General features: G+C 36.4%; 1 protein-coding gene across 5 annotated transcripts in view; it reads left to right on the forward strand.

Moving 5' to 3' along the window:
• Positions 1-23728, forward strand: part of GALNT1 (polypeptide N-acetylgalactosaminyltransferase 1) — a 91926-nt gene that overhangs the window by 42916 nt on the left and 25282 nt on the right. For 4 of the 5 annotated variants that reach the window (XM_074825038.1, XM_074825056.1, XM_074825028.1 and 1 more), the window contains 2 exons: positions 2066-2294; positions 9347-9521. In XM_074825038.1, coding sequence (XP_074681139.1) covers positions 2156-2294; positions 9347-9521 — 314 coding nt within the window. In that variant the 5' untranslated portion in view covers positions 2066-2155. Of the gene's footprint in view, positions 1-2065; positions 2295-9346; positions 9522-15910; positions 16009-23728 lie in introns of those variants that run through there. The other variant, XM_074825066.1, reaches the window with a different exon arrangement.

Consider the following 23728-nt stretch of genomic DNA (forward strand, 5'->3'; position numbering starts at 1 on the left):
TCTGCCAATACGAGAAGTAGGAGTAACAGGCAACAGTTGTTCTCTATTTACCATTTCCATAGAGCTTTTGGTTTTATAGACTTGCCACTTGATTTAGGTTGCGTCTTTTCCATCCAGGAAGAGTGCTACTGTCTTCACTTATATCTTAAATGAAGCTATTCCTTGTTGTCTTCATCCTTTTGCCCTTCTCACTTGTCCTTTCTAATCCTTCTATATCCTTTTTGAAATGACAAGACTGGATGTTCATACAGCTCTCAAGATCAGTAAGCAGATACTGTGTAATGGCATAGTGATGGTTTGGTTTCTGTTCTTCACTTGGTACTCTGTAACAATTCTTTTTTCTTTCACTGCTGCTGATTGCCAAACTGATAGTTTTACAGTGTAACTCCAAGATCGAGAGTTCAGGCCCATCTTTGTGTCTATTTAAAAAAACAAAACAAAAACCAAACAAAAAACCCAAACAACCAACCCCTGGCATTTTTTCTTAATATCTTAATGTTTTGTGGTGGTAATTTCATCTGCTCCTTTATCATCAAGTTGTTACATATACTTTTCCAGTTCTTAATGTTATATAGTCATCCCCCATATGCCAAAACTATATAGATGCAAACTGAGATCACCTCAAACAAAACTCTTTCTTGGCATTTGATACAAACCTATGCAGGAAGCAGAGGGATGTACACACTTCTAGTCTTGTACAAGTGGAAGGCTGCAGGCTCCTACATTTGCTATGCCATTCAAACCTATGCCACCTAAGTGTATAGGGATGCATGGAGACATGCCTCTGCTGCCAATGAGTAGTAACAAGATGTATTTAGAGAAGGATGTCTTAATGTTTTCCTTCAAGAAGGGAGTGGGAGGAAGGCAGGAGTCAAATTATGACAATGAAATACTAAAGGAAGGGTAGTCTTAATGATGCAGGGTTTTTTTGTGAGGTTTTTGCATAATCATGGCTTAGGATTAAATTTCTCCTTTCCAATAAATTCTTCAGTTTAGACTGAAAACATGCAAGAGAAACTGTGTATGTGAATTTTAAAATTCTATTGTGTTTTTGAAGAGACTTATTTTCTGTTTATTTTATAAGTTAATATTTACAATTCTGGTTTTAACTGGTAAGGTATTTCCACCGGGAAATACTTTGGGAGTACTTTGTGTTGAAACATGTCAACACTGGTGGGCAACCTGTTGGTAAAAAGAAAAATAGTAAATTTTAGTATCTGATTGTCAGTCATGACAATAAGCAGTCCTTGTAACAAAATTGGCTTGTAATTTGAGTAGGACAAAAGAGAATTTCAAAGGCTGACATTCTAAGACTTTAATGTATACATGTTGAAAAAAGTGCAAAAGTTTGTTCTATAATCAGGCATTAAACTATTAAAGTCACTTTAAGCATCACAATTATTAGTTGATACCTTTATCTTTGAATGCCTAGTAAGTGATCACAGTGGCTTGTGGGTACTTCTCCTTCACTTTGCCTACTATTTAACTTTACCAAAAGGGATGTTTAGTTTTGGTTTACTGAGAGCAAAGCATTTATTTGTCTTTCTGACGGAGGTGTGATGTGCCATTAGACTTTATATAAACTGCAGGTGTTTGTAGACTAGCGTTGCTAGTGATGGGCCCCGAAAGTCAATGAGCTCTACACAGGAGAAGTGTGAGGAATATTAGCCATGGGCTTCACACAGCACAGATTAATACTCTGCTTCCTGAGATGTTCCTGATTTTCATTCATTTTGCTTGTTCTGATTTCTGGAGGATCCACAGAATTCCTTTTTAATTACATTAAATGTGCCTACCCTCTTCTCCAGTAGCTCAACACAACACCCTGTTTTGGTCACTCATTTTAACATTCCAGGTGATGAATGTTAACATAGTAAAGGACTAGAGTAATGCTGCTTTGATTGACCCTGTTCCCTTAATCTTACTGGAGTGCATAGAGCATTCATTTTGATACACGCAGCATTTGGTATTTAAATTGTTACCTTTAAAACGTAGTTAAAATTTCTGCTTTTAGCTGCTGTCCTCAGGTAACTTTTTGTGACTCTTCTTTTTTTTTTTTTTCCAGATATAGAACGTGGTCTTTCAAACTGGATTAAAGAAACCTGTTGATATTTTTATTTACACTTTTTTATTTTTGTATTTGACTTAAAGTGCCATGAAAAAATTTGCATATTGCAAGGTGGTCCTTGCCACCTCTTTGGTTTGGGTCCTTCTGGATATGTTTCTATTGCTGTACTTCAGTGAATGCAACAAATGTGATGAGAAAAAAGAACGAGGTCTGCCTGCTGGAGATGGTAAGTTTTCTGCCTGAGTCATCTTTAAATTATGCTCATTTAAAATTGCACTCCTTTTAAACATCTGATTTTTATTTTTTTGCCCCAACAATATAATACTTCATCAGCATTCAGGTGTTGCAGAATGTTCAGTGGGTTTTTTTTAATAACTAGAGAATAAACATGTTGCCTGATATGCATGTTGCAGACTTAAATGCTTAAGATGTAGAATTTTAAGCATTAATGTATATGGAAAAATAATAAAACTATAAAACAAGCAGTTCAGGAATTTAAGCTATGTTAATATAGTCGAAAGCATGTTTTAAATTTCCACCAGTGAGGAAGCAAAGGCACTGTTAACTTCACTTGACTTGGTAGTAAAACAAACCAAACCAACAACCAAGCTTACTTGTCCCCCTGTCCCCAGAAAAAAACCCCACACTTTCCCCTGCCCCCCAAAACCCCACCTAAGCCAAAATTTAGCCAGTGACTATAGCAATAAAAGACTGCTGGCATGAAAATAAATTTGTGAAAATAAATTTATGAAAATAACTAAACTTGGCTATAAAAGTGACAAATATGACTGTGTGTGTATATATATACACACCACACATATGCACATGCTTATGTATGTAACTTTTTCTTTGAAGTGATAGCTGTATTATTCAATGCTAAAGGTCTTCAGATAAGCTTTCAGTTCTGTTACTGCCATGTTAGGTTTTTTGGGTGCCAGTTAGATGAGCTGAGTGTGGCTTTTTGAAAGCCAGTACCATTCATGTTGCCAACTTTATTTTAGGGATGTCATCATAAGTGATCACATGGGAGAGTTGGTGCAGAGAGAAGTCTCATCCCTGCAATGTCTCAGCACAAGCATTTAGAACTGTAGGCAGCTGCTGCCTCCAGTTCATTTGTGAAACATCTACTTTTCTAGTATGGTGTCTCTCCCACCAGAAAGGCTGTGTCTGATGTTTCACTGCTGTTATAGGAAACATGCCAGTGATGCTCAATGTTAAGTCTGATTAGCCCACTGTACTCAAGATTTATTAATGCTTTCCATCACAAAAAACTTTTCCACCTGTTTACATCTGGTATGGACAACTTCAAACTCCCTGGGAAATTTTCTGAAACGTTTTAAGAACAATGTTGCTCTTTTACAGAATAACACTGGGGAAATGTTTAGGAAATGTTAGTTTTGTTTACTTTTTTCCCCCCATGATGAAAGCAGGCCAATAACTCTCCACAGAGGAGAACAATGTATAGAATGTAGAATTTCTGTGCTTAGTACCTCTGAACTGTTGGTTTCACAACTGCATGCAAACATTTTAGAGAGGTTCTAGTTCATGGAAGTTTTGCAGAAGTGACTTACATTTTCATTTACATTTCATCTTTTGAGTTTTTTTTTCAATAAGTGAAAAAAAGTGCTGAGAAAATGAACTAGGTTTAATGTAGAAAGTATGTCTTTTATAGGAACTCAGTCTTTCCTTTTTTTTGTTGTCTTTTTTTCAGAAGTTGGGAAATTTTCTTGAGGATAAGATGATGACTGACATAGTGGTGTTAAGGAATGGATCCACTTTTTGGGTTCCCAAAAAGTTTTTACGCAAAGCAGATAACTTATGCCAGGCTTCTTTAGAGCTGTCTTGCAAACAGGATTATTTTTGCTGTTGGCAAGCAGCGACTGAAGTCAATATATATGAAACTTGGTTTGATATACTGATGATGATGAAAGTTCAGATAAAGTCATTGGGGGATCCTTAAGGTGAGGGAAAATCTGCAGTATTTAAAAATTAGTGTTGTGACTTTTCCTATGCAACATTGGTTAGTTGAGTAGAGTCTTCATTCTGGCCTTCTCCTAACCTATGTTAAAATCCTTGATATCTTTTTAATATCTTATAGTTAGCTTGTAAACAAAGAAACCAGCCTAAACCAACCAACCAATCAAAACCTTGTATGTAGTTTTGTACATTTTTCTTGGTTTTTTTAAACAGCTGACGTGTAGTAAGGTACTTGCAGAAATATGTCTGCTAGAAACCATGGTTGTGGCTGACACTGTGACAATTCGTTTTAATTTAGTTGCATGCCTGGTCTTTGATACTCATCCTTGTTCCAGTAGTGCACTGACTCGGAGTCTGTAGTGGTTTTATTGCCATTCAGAATGCCTAGAATCTCCTCAGATAACACTGAGGCTATTTTTTTCTGTGAAGCTTTTATCGAAATCTGCTTTTTCACTTCACTTTTTCCCCCCCTATTCATTTCCATAATTGATTTCGTTTTCTTGATTCAGCATAAATTATGTAAGTGTTCTGAATTCAATAGTCTCTTTGTCCATGTCATTCTGGTATATAGCTTCTCTTTGCAATTCGTGGAAGAATTCCATGGCATTTAATGAACCTACTCGATATATGAGTAAGTTTTTCTGAAGAGTTTGTAAGTTTATTTTAGGCTGTGCTTGCCTAGTTGGAAAAATTAGTCTTTAGATATTTCAGCAGGAGCAAAGGATTTTGAGGATAATTTTGGACAGTTCAAGCTTTCAAGAAGTTAGAAGGATGTTTTCCTTAGGTTTTCAATACAGAAAATGGAGAGAGTTTCTTTTTCAGAATGACGCTTAGAGCCATGGTCTGAATTGCCTTTGGGAAAAATCTTTCTTCTTGGTATTGATGGCATAAGATACTAGCATCTTCAATCATGAGCTTCAGCTTCTGTGTCTAATACTGGATTGCATGTATACTGCTGTTATATTTTAAAAATTGCTTAAAATAAGAAATAGTAAAGGAATGTGAATGTGTGGAAAAATCTGTGTAAATGATTATGGAGAACTGTAAGATGAGTGGGATAAAGGTCTTTGTGTCCACTATCATAGAGATTGAAGGTTGGTAGTTGAAATTATGTGAGTGTGGAGATGAAGGGACAAAAGGTGGAGTGGAAAAGGGATAGGCGCTTACCAGTGGAGATGTTTTGGGAAAAGAAGGGCTGGCATGGGGACTGGGTACTATGGGACTGGAGAGCTAAAGTGATACCAGAGGAGGAATAGTTAGAATCTAGCGACTGTAATTGTGTGGGATGATTTGGCTGTAGGCTCGAGCCTTTGCCCATCCCCTCCACCATGGTGAAAACACAGTAGTAGCTTCAGGAGGTAGCCTGGGGAAGTGGGGTGAGAACACCTAGCAGTGTTGATTCCAACATCAGTCATGGGAGCTGGGAGGGAGCCTGTGCTTGTCCTGGCTGATACTGCTGCTGTTTCTTCTCCCCACTATGACCACTCCAGAGAGGTGGGAGTAGGTTGGGGAAGCTCTCTCTAGTGCTCAGCTCTGAGGTTGTCTCATCTATTCTGAGCTACCAAGCTGACCTGGATAGTGTACACCCCTTGCCCAGACTGTCACAGGTGTTCTTTCTATGGGCGCATCTTCTAGGTGGTAGTTCCCTTTTTGTAATTCCTGCTGTTTCATCAGTAAAATTCACAAAGAGTAATTGTTGATGGACGGCTGTTGCTGTAAGTTTAAAGGTTGTTATGAGTTGGAAAGCAAATCACTGAACTGTAGTAAACATAATCCATGTTATGTAGTAGTTTTTTCCAAACCTGAAATTCATAGGATAGGGCATTATTGCTTCCAGATGGGGATTCAGCATTACAATTTAGATTTCACAGCCTGGAATAGAACTTACTGACAAGTGTAAAGAAGTTCTAGACTTAAAGGGTTCAAGCCATTCTCTAACAACACAAAAAGGGACCATTCCTGTAAACAAAAAACGCCCAGGTAGTACTGTGGTTATTCTAATAAAGATTATTTTTGTGTAGTTCTGTCTTATTTCTGTAAGGATCCTGTATGTTAGCTCTGAGGTTTTGACTTAAATGACGATCAGATGAGTCCTTCCTTACCCCCCCAGTTATAGGCTTCTTCAAAGGAACTTCCAGCTTTGGCACTTGTTGCAGTTTCCAAATAAACTTCCAAACTCATCTTACACGTGCCCCCCCCCCCCCTTTTTTTTTTTTCTTCACCAAACTCAAGGGTCATTCCACTTGTGTAATGATTAGAAGTCCTGAAAAAAAAATATTCTTTTAGACCTAGGGTTGGTATTACAAGAGTCTTGTGATCTCAGCTACTTGCTATTTACACTCTTTTCTTGGGGCAATGTCAGATTTAAACTAGGACCAGCCATTTTTGTCAAGTGCCAGTCAAGGCCTTGTGTTCTGAATTTTGAGCTCTTTGGTAAAGATGAAAACTCTTAAGTTGTGACTTGGTTCTGAATATTCTTATCTGCATAAAAAATTCTTAAGAAAAAAAGCAAGCAGCTTCAAGATATAAACCACAGATTGAATTTTTTAAAATAGGAACTGCTTGTCATAATTCCGTCTTGTTCTATTAAGGCTGAGGTGTGTGTCAGAAGCTTTGTTTCTGAACTTTTACCTGTCCAAATGGCTTTTTTGTAATTGTGATGGTTCCTCCAAAGTTGTCTGGACTTTGTTTTGGTCAGTTTACCATTGTTGTGGTCCCTAAAGACACATCACAGAAGAATCCATCCCTTTTTTCTGGCTTTAGATGGTCTTAGATTTTGAAATATGTTTTTCATCAGGCATATTGCCTGGTAAAAAGGAATTCATAGTCCATAGACATAAAGAGTTCCTGATTTTTAATGAAGATCTGGAAGAGATCGAGAGTTCTTTGTAACTAATGGTTTACTGATACAAATGAGAAATGTCTGGAAAAACACTACTAGATTTCCTGTTAGATCAGGTGATGATTAAGTCATTCATTTAGCTCTAAAACTTGTGGTTGTAAATTAAACTTCTGTTTGTTAGAAGTATGTCATCAGTACATGTCTACAGTCCTTCAAAGAAAATATTCTTTTCATAGTTAACTGACAAAAGAGTACTGTGGTTTGAATTTTTAACAATGGGCATTAGTCATTTTGGGAAAATGTTGGTTTGTGTTTATAAGAAAACTACGTACTTTTGTGTGAAAACAGATTACCATAAATGCTGAAACCTGAGAAATGTTGGTTAACTTTTCTTGGAAAGTCATCTCTCTACCTGCGCACCAAGCTTTCTTGCATTTGCATTTAGTGAGTTCCATAAAATACTTGTGGATCTAGTTAGCTATTGCTGGATTTCTCTGCAGGAAAAGGGAGTACTTTAGGTAAAATATGTAATCAAGTGGTATATATTTGATAATGAAATTTAAAAACTGATGAATTTGTAGACTTTGTACGCCTGGATTCAACTTACTGATGTGTTAAACTAGCATCTAACAGCAAGATCTGCAAATGTGAAAGATGAGTTTTCAGTTAATTTAACTATTCAGTTTAACTGGTTTAGTCAAAGTTAAGAAACAACTGGAAGTGTAAATGAAATGGGAAATTATTTTTTATTCTAAACAGCAAATATGGTAGCATAAGACATTCACTTCAGAATACTGAAAAACATGGTGAATGTAACTATTCTGATAGCTTTTGTTTAATCATTTTAGGTATGTTGAACACTCATTGTTTAATCTTTTTCTGGCAAACTGAGCCTATATGCTAATTGCTATACATTTAATAAAATAGTTATGAAACCTCATGTAATAAAACCAAGCTGAATATATAAAATTAAGCCCAAATAATTGCCTTATTGTATACCATAATTTAATGTTAATTACCCCCCAAAAGGCACAAATTCTAGTCTAAAAGGTTATGCAATTGCAAATGAGCAAGATGCTGGTTCAACCATACTTTCTTAGCAGGCAAAGATGCAAAGCAACAGCATGCTCATTTTAGCCCATGGTTAAAACAAGCACCTAAATCAATCTGCTCAGGATCTGCTTGGACATACTTATTCTATCAGTTTTCAGTGTATGAGTGGCTGGCTGGCAGCTTCCAGAATTATATAGCTCAACTGACAGTCAAGGGGAGTTTGTAAAAAGAAAGCATCTCTGTGGTGGGAGGATTCTCTCTGCTAAATGTTACTGCTTAAATGCAGCTAGTGCAGTTGCTTCAGGTACTTGAAAATGAAAGTTTCTCAAGAAACACATTGTACTTGTAACAGATTAATGCTAAATGCAAACTAGCAAAATGTTTCAGTTATTAGTAAGTACCCATTTTAAATCTTAGTGTTTCAACAAGGATGAAAGGCTTGGACTTTTTTGTTTAATTTTATTTTTATTCTTCAAATGGCTATTTGCTCTTGCCATAAGCTTTAATTACACTGTGCTGTCCTAGATGCAAATTAAAGATAATTTGAAGCTAGGCTTATTACTGAGGGCTTTGGTGCATTTATTTTTAAATATTTCCTGTTCCTCCATTTAGATCTTGAATTACTACTTTTTTAATAAAATTTGAACTGAATTTGTAAAGCAGTAATATGTTTCAAATTCACTATTCAAACATTTCTGTTCAGGAGAAAAGTAAATGGGTATTTGTAAAGAAAATGTGATGTAGTTTTTTTAATGTTTTGGTTTTTAATTTCCTTTGTTTAAAAAACCAAATATTTTAAGAGTCTTGGATTCCTTTTCTCCTCCCGCTCACCCTCATCAGTTTGATCAGATATTTGATATTTAAGACTTTGGTTTAAACATGTCAAGTGTTACTGTTTCTGTTTCAAGTACTAATGTTAAGCTCCAAAATGTAATTATGTTGACTAAAAAGAATGTTAGTAAACCCAAGAGAAATTATTTCTAAATTATAAATGCCAGTGTCATTCTGTCAAAATAAAAATGTGGAAATAAATGTAAAGTTAGTATTTTACTTTAATCTTTACTAAAATCTCTGTAAAGGAAATGTCAATTTTTCCTGAAAAGCTTGTGTATGCAAGAACAATCTGGCATATAAATATCTGTTGTTACAGAACTTTAACAGTAAAGTCAGTTAGGACATGATGATGGATAGATATAAAATTTTACTGTTTTTTCAAATGAACTGTGATGTCTAAGAGTAACACTTAACTACTCTTAAGCTCCAAAATATCAAGATTTGTTTTCACTTCCAAAACCTGGTGGGTTTAGAACTTTGTTTTAAACAGGAACATTCCTACAGTGAAAAAGAAAGTATAAACAAACAAAAGCAAGCATAAAAGTAGTTACTAACATTTTATTTATTCTTAGTTCCAGAACCCGTACAAAAACCACATGAAGGACCTGGAGAGATGGGGAAGCCTGTGGTCATTCCAAAAGAGGAGCAAGAAAAAATGAAAGAAATGTTTAAAATAAATCAATTTAATTTAATGGCAAGTGAAATGATTGCACTCAACAGATCTTTACCTGATGTCAGGTTAGAAGGGTAAGTGCTTTATGTTGTATTAAAAATGTACTTGACTTAAATGAAGAATGTGCAAAGAGTGATCCAAAACAAGAGTTCAGTTCTGTAAGATATTACTGTTGAAGTGAAAAGTAGGAGGATTTCCTGTATATATGGTATTTATTTGTAAAATAAGATCAAACAGCAGAAACCAGTTTCCTTCAGTGTTGTTTAACTTTGAATCAGATTACAAGTATGCAGCCTGTTCGGGGAATAGAAATTAATTTGGTTGGATGAAAACAAAGTTAACTTACGACTTGGCATTTCAGGAAAATACTACTTGAAAAATTCATGCACTGCTTTCAATGGGGCAGACTAAAATTCTGCATTATATGAGATAGAAAAGATTTGATGAGGAGAAATAAATACTTGAAAAATTTCTTACCTAATGAAATGTGCAAAGCCTCATTTAGATTGCATTATAATGTTTTCTGATATCCATCTGGTTTGGTTTTGATCTTGTCTCTGAAATATTGATCCTTTCAGAGCTATTTGAGTCATAAGTAATTAAAAATGAAATTCTAGCCTTGTTTTAAATAAGATTGCTTTACTCTCCTGGGGCTACTCTGGCAGGATAGCTGATGACTCCCCTCAACCCCTCTTGTTTATGAAAGAGACTCTCAAGTTAAATAAAGCTTATGAAACAAGATTTTCCCAATCAATTATCTTCATTCTCCTGCAAGAATCAAATGCTATAGAAACCCCATTTCTTTAGAAGCTCTGATGTTGTTTCTGTATACACAAGGCCTAGCCGCTGGATTAATTTGTCTTCATTTTCTAACTCAGAAGATAATATTAGAAGAATGAGATGAAGCTCTGTGACTGCTTTTGATTTTTAATGAGCGATAAAGAGCTGGTTTGTAGGTACTTTCATGTTGTAATGAATGTGATTCTATGTAGCATGTGAATTCCTGGTAGTGCTGGTGTTCTTGATAATTGAGCCGTACATTTTGCAATATATGACTTCATAAGTTTGAATTCATGTAACTTTTCAATTGATTTTCAGATATATTATCGGTCAGATTTTATGGTCACTACTTGCTTGTTTCTCAGTATAGTGGAAGACTGCAAATCATGAACTTGCAGGGTTTTCTTTCAAAACTGACAGGTTTTGAGGGGGTTATATCCTTTTCTTATGTTATTGCTATGATAGTGGTTGTAACTTGGCAATGGGATCTCTTGGCATTCATGCAGATTCATAGGTAACGTCTGCCACTTTTACAAACTCTCTATAGAATAAGAAATCAGCTCACTGTAAAGTGGTGACTTCTGCTGGTTAAGAACTTGTTAGCATTCTCTGTTTTAGCTGCAAGGAAGATCATGAGTTTGGAGGGGTGCTAATTTGGGGTGATTTCTTGTATGTTTTTTCTGGAAGAGTTGAATGGAATTAACAAAACTTTGGGGAAGTGATAGTTACAACAGTTGGTAATCTGGAAGGTAAACATGAGTAATTTTTCATTATGACCTGGAAGTATGGAGGAAAGTAACATCATCTGTTTATCAGCCCTCATATTGGAAAACTTGCCTGTGTATATTCTACCACTTTTATAGTGTAAGTATAAAGATAAGAAAATACATTTGTGAATCTAAAAAGTTGACTTAATTGTAAGCTGTTTGAAGTCTAGACTTCGAATTAACCAAAAATGGAAAGAGAAATTGTTATAAGCTATTAAAAATTTATTATCTAAGCATCACTCAAGCTTTTGCAGACAAATGAAATTACAATATTAAAATCAAGTCAAGCTATAGTAACTTTGTCTTGCACACTTGGCTATGCTCTGTAATTACGGTGTTTCACAGTAAGATATGCATTATAAATTTAGTAATGTTGCATTTGTTTCTCTTTTCCATTTGTACAGACACAAATACTATTGCTATACTAGGTGCGTGAAAGTGGAATGTTAGAATAAAATTTTAGGTAAGGTCTCAGGGCAGAGTTGGATTTTCTGTTTTTGTAAATTGCTGCCAACAGTTTTAACGTTTTATTGCTGTGTGCATTTTTAGTAGACTTTGAGAAAAAAATGTTCCCCAAAAAGCTCCTCCTTTTGTCATCTTTTCAGTAGGTACTCTATAAGGTCATGCTAATTAAGAAGTTGGGAAGTGTCTTAACATTTCCCCAGCAAATTTGAGAACAGTACTGTGTTCACAATGCAAGGGTATCTTAATCTGTATGTGTGGATTAGTATTACTTTTCAAGAACACTGTAGCCATTTTCAGAATTGTGAAAACTATAAATGTGCTCTAGTGTTGTATGTATGTCTTAAAGTATTTATCTGATTAGTCAATACTCACATGGTCAGAAACACTTTCTGCTGCGTTAGTGGAGTTGTTTCTGTTATAACTTGTTCTATCTATATCCCTGCTAGTATGGAAGTAGTTTTGGGAGAAGAAGGGGTAATTTCTAATCATTCCTTACCACATTTATATGCTTACAGCACAGCTGCCAATAGCACTTTCAATCAAGGTTTTGAAAAAGCGGGATATGTTCAAATGCACACTTAGCTGTTCAGCCATGTAATTATTTTCTTCACAGGTTTTGTGGGTTGCTTCCTTTAATGTGGTGTGGGGGGAAGATGTGACTATTTCAAGTCCTATAATTCTCTGTCATGTCAGTTCTTCTGAAATACAGAAGTCTAAAAGTTTTGCTTAATGGTTAATCATTGAAAACCTGGTGGAATTGTGTGTGCCAGGACCAATTTGCCACACATATTGAATGGGGATGGCATAACCTGTCAGCTGGAGAGCAGCTTTTGAAGTAGTCTCCATTATCCTTCACATTAATTTCTAGTTGTGCTAACCACCCCCTGTCATCTGTGCAAAGGCAAGCACATTTGTGTACCTGCTTGGCCCTTGAGTGTTCACAGGTTGATCTCTATAGATGACCTACTCTGGCCATCATATTTATGTTTTGGCCAATAGATTTTGTTTCCCTACTAGAGCAAAAATATGAGCTGTTTTAATAACTTCTAGGCACTTCTCCAGCTCAGGAACTCCTCAGTACAAGACATCTACAGAAGCTGAAATCTGTGTTCTGCAGAGCTGTGCCCCAGTCATATTAACAGGTTTATATTTATTTTTATTATTTGACACAAAATTATTGAGGCACATAGATGCCTTTAAAACCATTGACATATGCCTGAACTGCTAATCATATTACGTCTGTAAGTGGGAACATTATTCTACTTCTCGTTACCCCAACCGAATGATTTGCTTAACAGGAAAAGCTCAACCACAATTAATTTTTTTAGCCTGGATACTTCCATGGATCTGGACTGGGGCATGTTAGTGTAACTAACTAATGTAACTGATGGGGGCACAACCTCTGGAGGGATATTTTTACAGGGGAACAAGCAGCTGGGGATAGCAGATTGGTTTTAAGTTGTTAATAGAATAATTCTTGTAAGCACGTATTTTTCTGGTCTGTGAATCAGTCATCAAAGTGGGAGTTGTTTCACAGTTGCCAGGAAAATATGCAGCTGTGGGCTTGACATGACAGTGAAGAGTAAAAGATGGGTGATTAGGAACACTAGAATCTTGCCTTGATTTTGCTGAAGATGAGGGAGGTGATGAATAAAATAGGTGTCAATGACTAAAATAGGTGTTCAGCTGTGCTTATGTGTCTTAGACCAGTATTTGGGCTGGAAAGTGGTGTGGTTAAAGGCATGAAATTCGTATGACTTGGTTTTGCTCTCAGTGCTGTTTGAGGTGACTTGGAAGCTGCTTTGCAAAATGAAGAACAAGTACTGGGTTCTAAGCCTGAGTTTTCCAGGCTGTATTCATTATTTAATAATTTTTAGAATATACAAAACATTTAAAGAAACATTTGGGTCCCTGGTGTGAGAGTTTAAATGCAATTCTGAATTTTTACACTGGAAAAGAGCATCTTAAAAATGCTCTTCTTTTCCAGGTGCAAGGGGTCAAGGCTGGAAACAATGGAGGTGCATAGCTGGGACAATGATGTCGTTCATGTAAGCTCTGGTCCCTGCTGGAGCTTATGATGCAGCGCTAGGAGGGAGTCATATATTGCACAGTGAGATTTGTTGGAAAGCTGATGGGCTTCCCCAAGCCAGACCAGCAGCAAGGAGGAACGTGGATAGCCTTGGGGTACCTTAGCAACTTTTTCTCCAAGGCTGCAGGTTCTTTAGAACTTCGCATAAAAGATCTTCCTTGTCATTTTGTTCCTTGGTGTAATTTTGCCAGAATTAAGGGTATTGGATATCTTATTATACCTCAGTTCTGCGTAACATTTGTGATCTTTTAACTGTCCTTTTCTCAAACTGCCTGCATTCAGGAAGTAGGTATGTTGGGTTTTGAGTGGTGTAGGGTACAATCAGAGTTCTTAGCCAGATGGCCATATTTGAGTGAACTGGGTCTAAATTCGTATGAATTATGACTTCAGCCACGTAATAGAAAAATAAGATGCAGATCTTTAACTAAGACCTTAATGTTTAACTAGTACAGTAATGTGGTCAGTTTAAGTTATTACTGAAGGCTTTTTTGCTGAATCAAACTACCGTGCTCAGTTCCAGTTGCCAAGCTTACTTTCACAGTCAGGAGGAGGTAGACTATTTTTTTTCTGGGGTTAAAAGCCATTCTTCTAAGTATAATTTATATGAATGTTATGGAGTTTATAGTAATTATGCTGGGCTCCTTTCTGAGTCCTTCATATGACTAATTCTGTCTTTGCTTACAAAAAAACATACTTAGTTTTAGGCTTTACATTCAGGCACTGTTAATTCTGTGATACAATGTAATGCTTTTCAGTTTTGGGACTGCAGTCTGGTTTTCATATGTGTGCTTTAAAAATGTATTATTGATTTTTTTAAGCCTGAAATGTACATGTGAGAATACACTGGAATTTCAATTTTTAACTTCTCAAAACAAATTGATTTGCTGTTTTCTTTAAGATACAGCAAGATACCGTTGAATCATAATATGACACATTCATAAAATTTGCACAATCCCTGTGTGAGGAAAATAGTTCGAGTAAACCTGTTCATAGCAAAACTAGTAAAGGCACACATGCAAGAGCATGTGTGACGGTTTATGGGTTTTTTAAGTGACAGCATTTGAAGTATTTACTTCTATGTGAGGCTTGTGAAGGTGTGCTCTCTTTGCTTTTAATTATTTTAATTCAGAAGAGCTAAGGGGGTAGTTTTATACTACTTATAATCTGGTGTAAATGTGGACTTCAGCCAAAAGAAGTCTTCTCACTGCTTTTGTTGATACTGATCTGATGATTGTGTGGCCTTGGCATTCACTGACTGGATGGAGGATTGCACACCAAAAAGGGGGAAAAGGTATATTTTGTTGAATCAGCACACTGAAACAACATGCTCAGCAGCTGTATGATTACCAGATCCGGTGCAAAGAAGGGGATGGGACAAAACTGTAATGGTGAAAAGTGGGATTATTGCTTTTGGCAGCAGCCCACAGTTGCACTGGATTAGGTGGAACATGGGAGAAAAAAAATCTCTTACAGAAAGGGTGTATTAAAAACCCCATAAAGTGTTGGGGATTTAAATAGCTCCATAAATTGTGATATGCTTTGTGAACTTTTGGTATTCAATTAGCTCAGGTCATAGTGATGTAAAAAATAATAAAGAGCAAAGTTGTCAACATAGGTGGTGGAAAACTTCAGAAGTTTAGTCAAGGTTTTGTTACAAACTAGAGATCCAGGCTATTAATTAATCTGGCATCTGTAAAGTAAATCTGCTGATCTGATGACCAGCAATGTAAATTTCAATAGTGTCATGCTGGAAGTCTGAAAGCATGTGAGGTATTGAAGACTTTACAATTCGTTCAAGCAGGAATGTGTTGTCATCTGGCTTTCGTGGTGCATATAGTTTGTTACTGGTCCACTGTAGGATCAACATTTGGAAATGTTCACATTGACTTAATGAGTTATCTGGAAGAAATTACCTATAAATCTTTTTTCTAGAGAATGTTTAGAGGGAAAAAAAATCACTTTAAAAATCAGCTTCCTTCTTGTAAATTTATTTTTAGACATAGACATATATATACGCATGTGTATATGAATACATAAATACATGTGTGTGTCTGTATATACACTTGAACACTTGGCAATGTCTTAGTTATGAGTGTCTTCCATTTTGGAGGAGTAGCCATGTCCTGAGTGTTATTCAAATTGATAGGTCAAGTATGAAAAATTATTTGGCTAGAGAACTTAAGGTTCAATTTCAGTCTTTGAGGCCAGAATTGTTTATGCTTCTGTCAAGAGATGCTTTTCTGTGATCACATTCAGGCTAAAGAAAATAGTCAACTGCAGCTAATTATTTTTGTGAAATTCTGCTTGAATTCTGTAACCACAATGGTTTTAAGGACCATTTTGGATTTTGTTTCCAGGGTCTAAAGAAGATTTCTACTTGACTCATGAGATAATGCGACCTTTCTTATATCCAAATCTTTGAGATCAGAAGAAAGGAAAATTTCATACTCTTGATGTCAGGTAAATTATGTAATACTATTGAAGGCAGACATTAAGCAGGCTAGATGACAATGTTTAAGTAAGAATAAGGGATTTGCCTGCATTCATGTCACCTGTTCAGAAAGATTAATTGGAGTTGTGGTATGAATTGGTAGGCCTTTTTCTAAACTGAATTGTTATGATTTGATTGGAGGAAACAGCTTCAGAGGTAGTGTGAAGTTTTGTTGCAACCTTATCTGCAGTCCTTTCTGTCTGTGCGGCCACAAATTTGTATGCAAAGTCTGTGTAGTGAAAAGTGGTTTGGCATGTTACAACAGTCAGTGATTCCATCTTTCTCAGAAGTATTGCTTTTAACCCCTTTAGCTGTGGTGTTTCTGTGTGAAAAATTAGATCTTTATCCAGCTCGATTGTCTTCAATTTAGGAGTTTAGGGTATTCTTAAAATTTATGTCGGAAGCAGATTTATTAACTCTCTTGTTCAATATCATGAAGCTGCTCCTCATATCCAGGAAAGACTTAAGTCAGTGTTTACCAGAAACTAGCATTTGACTTGAGTGCTGGTAGTTCTTGCTGTAGTGTTTTGACACTTTCTTTGCCACCCCTGCCGCAGGGCGTTATCTTCTGATGGAAATGTAGGTCAATCTCGGCAGCTTCAGAGTGACCCTCGGAGTCTGATTTCAAAACTGGTTTAATCCATGATCTAAGTAGAAAGGAGTTTCTGCGTTGGGCATAGCTGTGCCTCAGCTTTGTTACATTAACTTTATTGCAGGCTATAACTTACGACAAATGGACAGGTAGACAGTGGAGTACTGACATTTTATGACACTGCAGCAATATTCAGATATCAGTAATTAAAGCTTGAGGTTTCATAAGAAGAGTTCAGATTTCCTGATTTTTTTTTTTTCTCTATTGATCTGGTATTAACTTTGGTAACTTCAGTAGAAAATAAATGTGTATTTTCAAACCTGAAGATACTCATGCTTACCTCCCAGAGACTCCAATATATTTTAATACTGAAGACTATGCTGTTTCTACTGCATCAGTAATATTAAACAGATTTATTGTGGGGCTGTGCTGTGTAGCATTTCCTCAAAACTTCAGCTCTAACCTGATTTTCAGCAAGTCTTGGATTATTCCTTTGTCAAATTTAAGTTCTGGCATGCAGTTTATCTATAACTGCAGCTTTTATTTATAACTGTTGTTTGTAGTACGCAAGATAAAAGATTGTACTAAATTTGTAAGATGACTAAATATGTTTCCCTCCATGCCCCAATCTGTTGCTAGTACAGCTTTCAAAAATGCATCGGCGCTGCATTATCATACTGCACGTACAAGCTGTGGTCTGAGCTCCACTGGGATTTCCCAACTGAGCTGCTTAGTGCACAGGAGACACTTTTGCTTGCGTTCCATCTCTGTCCTTTACCAGAGTGCTCAGGGCTGTGTGCACTGATCTAGAAAACAAGGATTGCATACGTGTTTTACTGCTGTTTAATGTTTTTGAGCCACTGTAAATTGTTGGTCATGCCTTGTTCCTGTGAAAGGTTTGTGGAATCTAGGAATAAAGTTGGTATCAGGTATAGCAAATCATGGCTCAGGTAGTGTCTGAGTCTAATTTTTGTGATTAGGTAAGCATGAGTGGCCTTGTTCTGAAAATTTTAAAAAAAAAAAGGTTCCAGTGTTACTTGTCCTCTTGTTGCTCATCTGTGGAGAGTAACCTGTTGGAATCATCAGAAGGTGGAGGGATCTGCCCTGTAGTATTTAGAAATTCAGCGTTTATTTCTAATGCAGAATATAGTTATGACATCATCCTTCTAGAAAATGACTTAAAATTTTTTTCATGTTTTGCCTCAGTGAATGAGGTTTTCCTCATTGTGTCTCACTGCATAAACATTATGGTAGTGTATAATTGATTTCCTACGAGACCTCTACCTTTCTTGTAGCTTTTTTTTGGAGTGTAATCTTCTAGCCTATGAAACAAAAGCATTTAAGAGCTATCAGGATATTAAATCCTGTTTTATTACATTACTTTCAGACATGATTGAGCATGACTTTGAAGGGTCTGCAAACAGATCAAAGCTAACATTGTAAATATTTGTCTTTCAAGATATGACAATATTACACATGTAGCACTCAATCTCGGGTTTTAGGAATAATTTCTAAGTAAATTGATCCATGAATACAATTTCACAGTATTGATAAAATGCCAAGTACTATTCTGTAATAATATGTCTGCACAGTTGCAGTTTTTCAAGGTAATATTTGAAGTATTTGTGAAAGTCCCAACAGTAAACTGAAAGAGGTGGCATTAGGATAGCAAAGGGTGGTGTCCTCAGTTCCTAGTGTCTCTGCGTCTTGGGTGCTGATGGCTAGAGTGGGTAGGCCTTGATGATCTCTGAGTCAGGCACTGAGCAGAGCAGATAGGTATCAGAAGAGTTTCACCTTCTGAGGAATTCAAATGAAGGATCCTGTAAGATCGCCTGGTAGATTTCTTCTCTCCGTGCAGTGGTGAAGTATGTTTTTCTCATTCCTTCACTGGCATGAGAGAAGAAAGAGGCTTCTGGTTCTGCCAGATGTGGAAGAGGGTTGAGAGTGTATGGTTATGGTCTTGTAGGAAGCACGAAACGAAGAGTTGTCTTCTGTCTGTGCAAGATTGTGCTGAAGCAGCAATTAAGCTCTGAGATTTAATGGCTTAATTTTATTTGGACAGAATTGCCTTACTTGATGTCTCTTCTGGTTATTTTTATAAGGTCTCCTGTGGACTATTTGTACCCTGGGCTGAAAGAGAAAGTAGGAAAACAGTTTATTCAGAGGCTCTTCAGGGACATTTCAAGTAGCATCAGGTAGTTTTCAAGTGACTATACATAATCCACTGAATAAAAATCTCTGAGATTTTTTTTTTCTGAACATCTCCCTGTATAAAACATGCAGAGCTTCTATATAAGATTGAATTAACACGTTCACAAAAAGTCACAGTAATGGACAAGTATAACATAACTCATAGTTGCTTTTGGCCTTCTATTTTAAAATATTTTGTAATGGATTTAAAACTTTTGAAATCAGGCTACAGGGTGTTAGGGACAACAACTTGTATTCCTTTTGCTGTCACTGTTCTTTAGCAATATTATATACATATATGCTAGGATCTGTCCTCCTTCCTTTAGTTTTAGTTCATTAAACATACATTCAAGTTATGAAGGATTTGGACCTGTTACACTGCTTTGTGGTCTTGGGGAGCTACGAAACTGGGCCAAAGTATTCTGAATATATATGCAAAATTGCAGAAAGGTGAAATTCTATGGAGAATGTGTATGAGCATCTTACAAAGGTCAGAGCAGAGTTATGTCTTTATGGTCCTGTGGTTCCTTGGTAAAACAACTTTTGAAAGTATAGCTTGTAAACTTAATTTTTTTTCCTCAAATCTGATTTTGATGAGGCATTAAAAATCTTGGATAACTTGTATTTTATTTCCTAATTAATTTTCCATTATATTTCCTGATTACATGAAAGCAGGAAATCAAATATTAGGAAAGCATACAAGGCTAATGCAGTTGAAGATGAGGATTTCAGTGCATAAGACAGAGACTTGCTATGAAATAAAGAACATTACTGTTTTGAGCATTGGAATATGTACATCAAGAAATGTAGACTAACTAGGCTTTTTGTCTTGATCATATTTTAACAATCTGCCCTATTATTTTTCTGTGTCTTTAGGTAGTAGGGCAGTAAGTCTCTGCTTGCATTTAAAATGTCTGACACTTTGGGGGAGTTTCCACAATCTAAATAATATATGGAGTCACATTAGCTGAGAGTTTACCTGGTGAATGCCATAGATAAGGAAAGGATGATGCATCCATGTGAAGTAGACATTCTCAGCTGCCCTTTGCAGTCTTCATTAAATTACTGGAGATGGTATGCTTTCCTAATATTATGCACTCAATTTTAAAACTATTTGAGGCATGATCCAACAAAGGGAACATAATGTATTAGTAGTTAATTAAAATTCAAATTGTCCTTAATTCATACCCTATGTGTCATACCTCTCATGGTTGTATTCTGCTACTAATGTTGCATAACTGTTGGTTGAAACTAATACTTTATTTTAAATTCTATAGTAATCCCTTTCTGGGGTAATTTCTTTTCAAACAAAAGACAAAAAGCATACTTAATTTAAATGTTTGTTAGTAAGGATAAAACATGAGGTTTACATAGAAGGTTAATGCTGTAATCACAGGCATCAATCTTACTTGTCTTATGTTCTGCAGCAATATGTTCCTGGGGGAAGGAAGGAGTGTACGTCAGTGTTTTCAAAATTAAAAACGGGTTTTCTTATTTGTATTTACTCACAAAAATTTGTATAGATATAGCTAAAAGGTATATACAGAAAGGCAGGTGAAAAGTATTAAAAAATAGGTATCGTGCTATTATTTCTTTCCTTTATCCCGCCTGCATCAATGAATCTTTCCAGAACAATTTCACACCAAACACTTTATGAAGAATAGCATTCAAAAATTCCAAACTAGTTTTGTTATGAAACAGCCTTGTGTTACGCAAGGCATCCTTCTACATGTTGGTAAACAGGCCAGTCTAGGGTTGCTCTGAAATTGTTACCCCAGAAAGGGTTGATATCTGGGGGTGAGAATAGACAAGTCTCATTACGGAAAGGAGTATGTTCACCTTCTGCAGGACAGGGCAGTGGGAATGCCTTGCAGGGGGGAGGGGTGTCCCAAAAAAATTCTCTACGCTGCCTTCTTAGTGCTAAAAAGTTCCCCTTCAAAGGTGGTTCTTAAATGTTTTGATATATTTATGCTTTGGACAGTGTAATGGTTTATAAACATGGTAGTCCTTGATCACTTGGATGGCTTTTATTATGCCAATTCATTGCTTTGAGCTCAGTAAAATAAAATCTTCTGTAAAACTAAAAAAACAGTCAACACTGGAGATAAGAACTTTCATATTACAATAGTAGATCCTGTGGCCACCCCAGCAAGATATTCCTGGTGAATGACACATTGTTAGTGCTTTTCACAGAGAACTGCTAACAGGCTTCTCCCAACTTTTTTCAGATATTCAGCCAAAAAGTAGAGGAACAATTGGTGGATTTGTATTACTACTGTAGCTGAAGGTCTACAATCACACACATTTTCTGGTCTAGGGAGCACTGTAGCAGAAGGAATAAAACTTTGAGAATTTGATTTTAAAGTAGCGAAATAGACTGAGTAAATAACAAACATGGGGGAAAAATTATTTGGCTTATGATTGAATTTTTTCATTGAAATTCATAGCATTTTTGTGAAAAGCTGTTTTATTTTTAAGTGATACCATAGAAATAACTTTATCAGTTGGCATGCTTTGCAAGCCTTTTTTTTGACGTGAATTAAATTGGAAAACATAGGAATATATGGCTACCTTCCCTAAAGATTTTATGATGTTCACCTCAGTGTGGTCAATAATGAAATTTGGCAGTAATTGTATAATAAGTATAATAATGAAGACAGATGGTGCCTGATCCCACTGCTTCAATTCTCAGAAATGAAACATGATTTCACAGAAGTGCTTCCAGATACTTCTTCAGTTGTACCTGGACTTTATCTTTTCTAGGATATCTATGCACATTGGGCTTTTGTCATCACCTCAGAGCTGAAAAGCCTATGTTCTAAGAGAGCTGCTCTCACATGGAAGAGCTCTGGCTAACCAAATTATCCAGCAAATAAAATACTCATGTTGGCAGCTGTCACATCCCGCTCAGATGAGGGAGACAAGTGACTTAGATTCGTAAATTCCCAACGTAGTGGACAACGGTGAGACAAGTCTCAAAGTCCAGACATTTATTAACTTCCCACAGTGTACTAATTGGATACACGGTAATTGGCTAAGTATATAACAAGGTATGGCAAGCAATATAGTATGCCTTGCATTACTTAATGGTATGAAGGAAAAGGGGAAAAAGGAAAAGAGGGAAATAGAGAAATAGAGATCACTGGTCTGGGTTCCTGCGTTGGTCCTGTCTGAGTTTGTCAGGGATGCATCCGTTGTCTTCACTTCTTCATGTCTTCTTTGTATTTTCTCCCTTTCACTCCTTGCTCCCCCCCTCAATTTATATCAATTTTCCTTGGGTCTGTCCCCTAGGTCAACCCACATATCTACATATCCCGTGTATGGGGAGGGGTAAGGTGCTTCATGGGATGATTTAATTAGCATGATCTTGTTAATCTTTATTAGCATATTCAGGGGTGTCAACTTTGATATGCATTTCATGGGTAATGAAGCAAAGGTCATTCACTGGACAGATGGCCCTTGAAACTTTACAAGATGCACCAGAGCAGAACCATCGTGCCTTCACAGAGCTTCCTCCTCCAGCTGCATCCTGTGCTATCGAGGCAGCCTTATCAGCTCCAAACTCCACACTATCCACACTGTGACTATAGTTTTGCTTCTTGCGAGTGTTTGAGACATTCCTTAGCTAGGAGGGCCTCCACTTTCCCTCCCCCCACCCCCATCCCTTATCTATCTTGGGCTGTTTTTTCTCACAGGCCTCTTTCTCTCAGGCCCTGTTCTTTGGGTAGTTACAAGTCGTCTCTCCCAGCAGCCCAGTTTTGGCTGACGTTCCTGGTGTTGCTGGTTGGGGTGGGATTAGATGCTGACACCATGATCCTGTATTGGCAGGCTGTTCCTTCAGTATTGTTTATATATGTTTAGGGTAGAGGATATGCAGTATGTACTTCTCAAGCCCTCAGATAGCACCGCTGTTAAGGTGATAGTCATGAATACTTGTTAACATATTCTAATAGCATTTAGATCGGGTTACATTACAGTGAATCGACTCAGTAATTTGGGATCTGATAAAAGCTTTTTTGTTGGAATGTAACTCCATTGAATATATTTCTTTTTCTGCTTTAATGTTTTCTTTGTTTGAGATATGCATATCTCTCTTTAGTTTTGATTCTTAAAGGATTTAGTACCATCAAATCTTATGGAAGTTTGTGTGTGATTTTGAATATGCAGGAGGAACAGATCTGTGAAGAGAACACTTAAAATTTGCATGATTATTTTTGAAAGCAGAATTGTATTTTCAGAATTGTACTTTATGTACAGGGTATTGATTTTTCTAGGAGATACTGAAAATATCACTTGTTTTAAAATAGTATTGTGGGGTGTAAAATGTTGGCTGCATGTGGGGTTACTTGGACTGTATGTCATATTTTGCATAAATGTCCTATATACTGTTAGGAGAGCTAAACCTGTGGTCTTCCATGCTAAATTTGGAATGTGAATATAATTCTCTTTTAATTTGATGAACCTTTATAGCACTTCCAACATGTATACAATGAGAAGGAAAAAAAACCCTCTTTGTGTAATATAAATGTACTAAATTATGAAATATACTTAACTCACCACTATTATAGATAGCATGCATGTAGTCTTGGCTTTTTCCAAACATCAACTGTGTCCAGAATTCTTTACCTCTTCTAGTTATTATTTGGTTTTGTTTATTATATACTTTTTATTGCACTTACTTCCTAGTTTGTTTTCCATTTCTTATCTTGTGTCTCTCCCTCCATTACACCTCTGTCCCCATTACAGTACTAGGGTTTCCCACTTGCTTTCTGAAGGAAGGCAAGCCTAAATTGGGGGCTTGGATTAGTGTATCTGCACATGCTACTCTTCACAAAACAGTGGTAGTGGAAATAAATTATTTGTTATCATCTCTGTGTGTTAGCAGTATGGATGTCTCTTTCATTTCT

The sequence above is a fragment of the Strix aluco genome, chromosome 1, assembly GCF_031877795.1.
Source record: "Strix aluco isolate bStrAlu1 chromosome 1, bStrAlu1.hap1, whole genome shotgun sequence".
Taxonomy (NCBI): domain Eukaryota; kingdom Metazoa; phylum Chordata; class Aves; order Strigiformes; family Strigidae; genus Strix; species Strix aluco.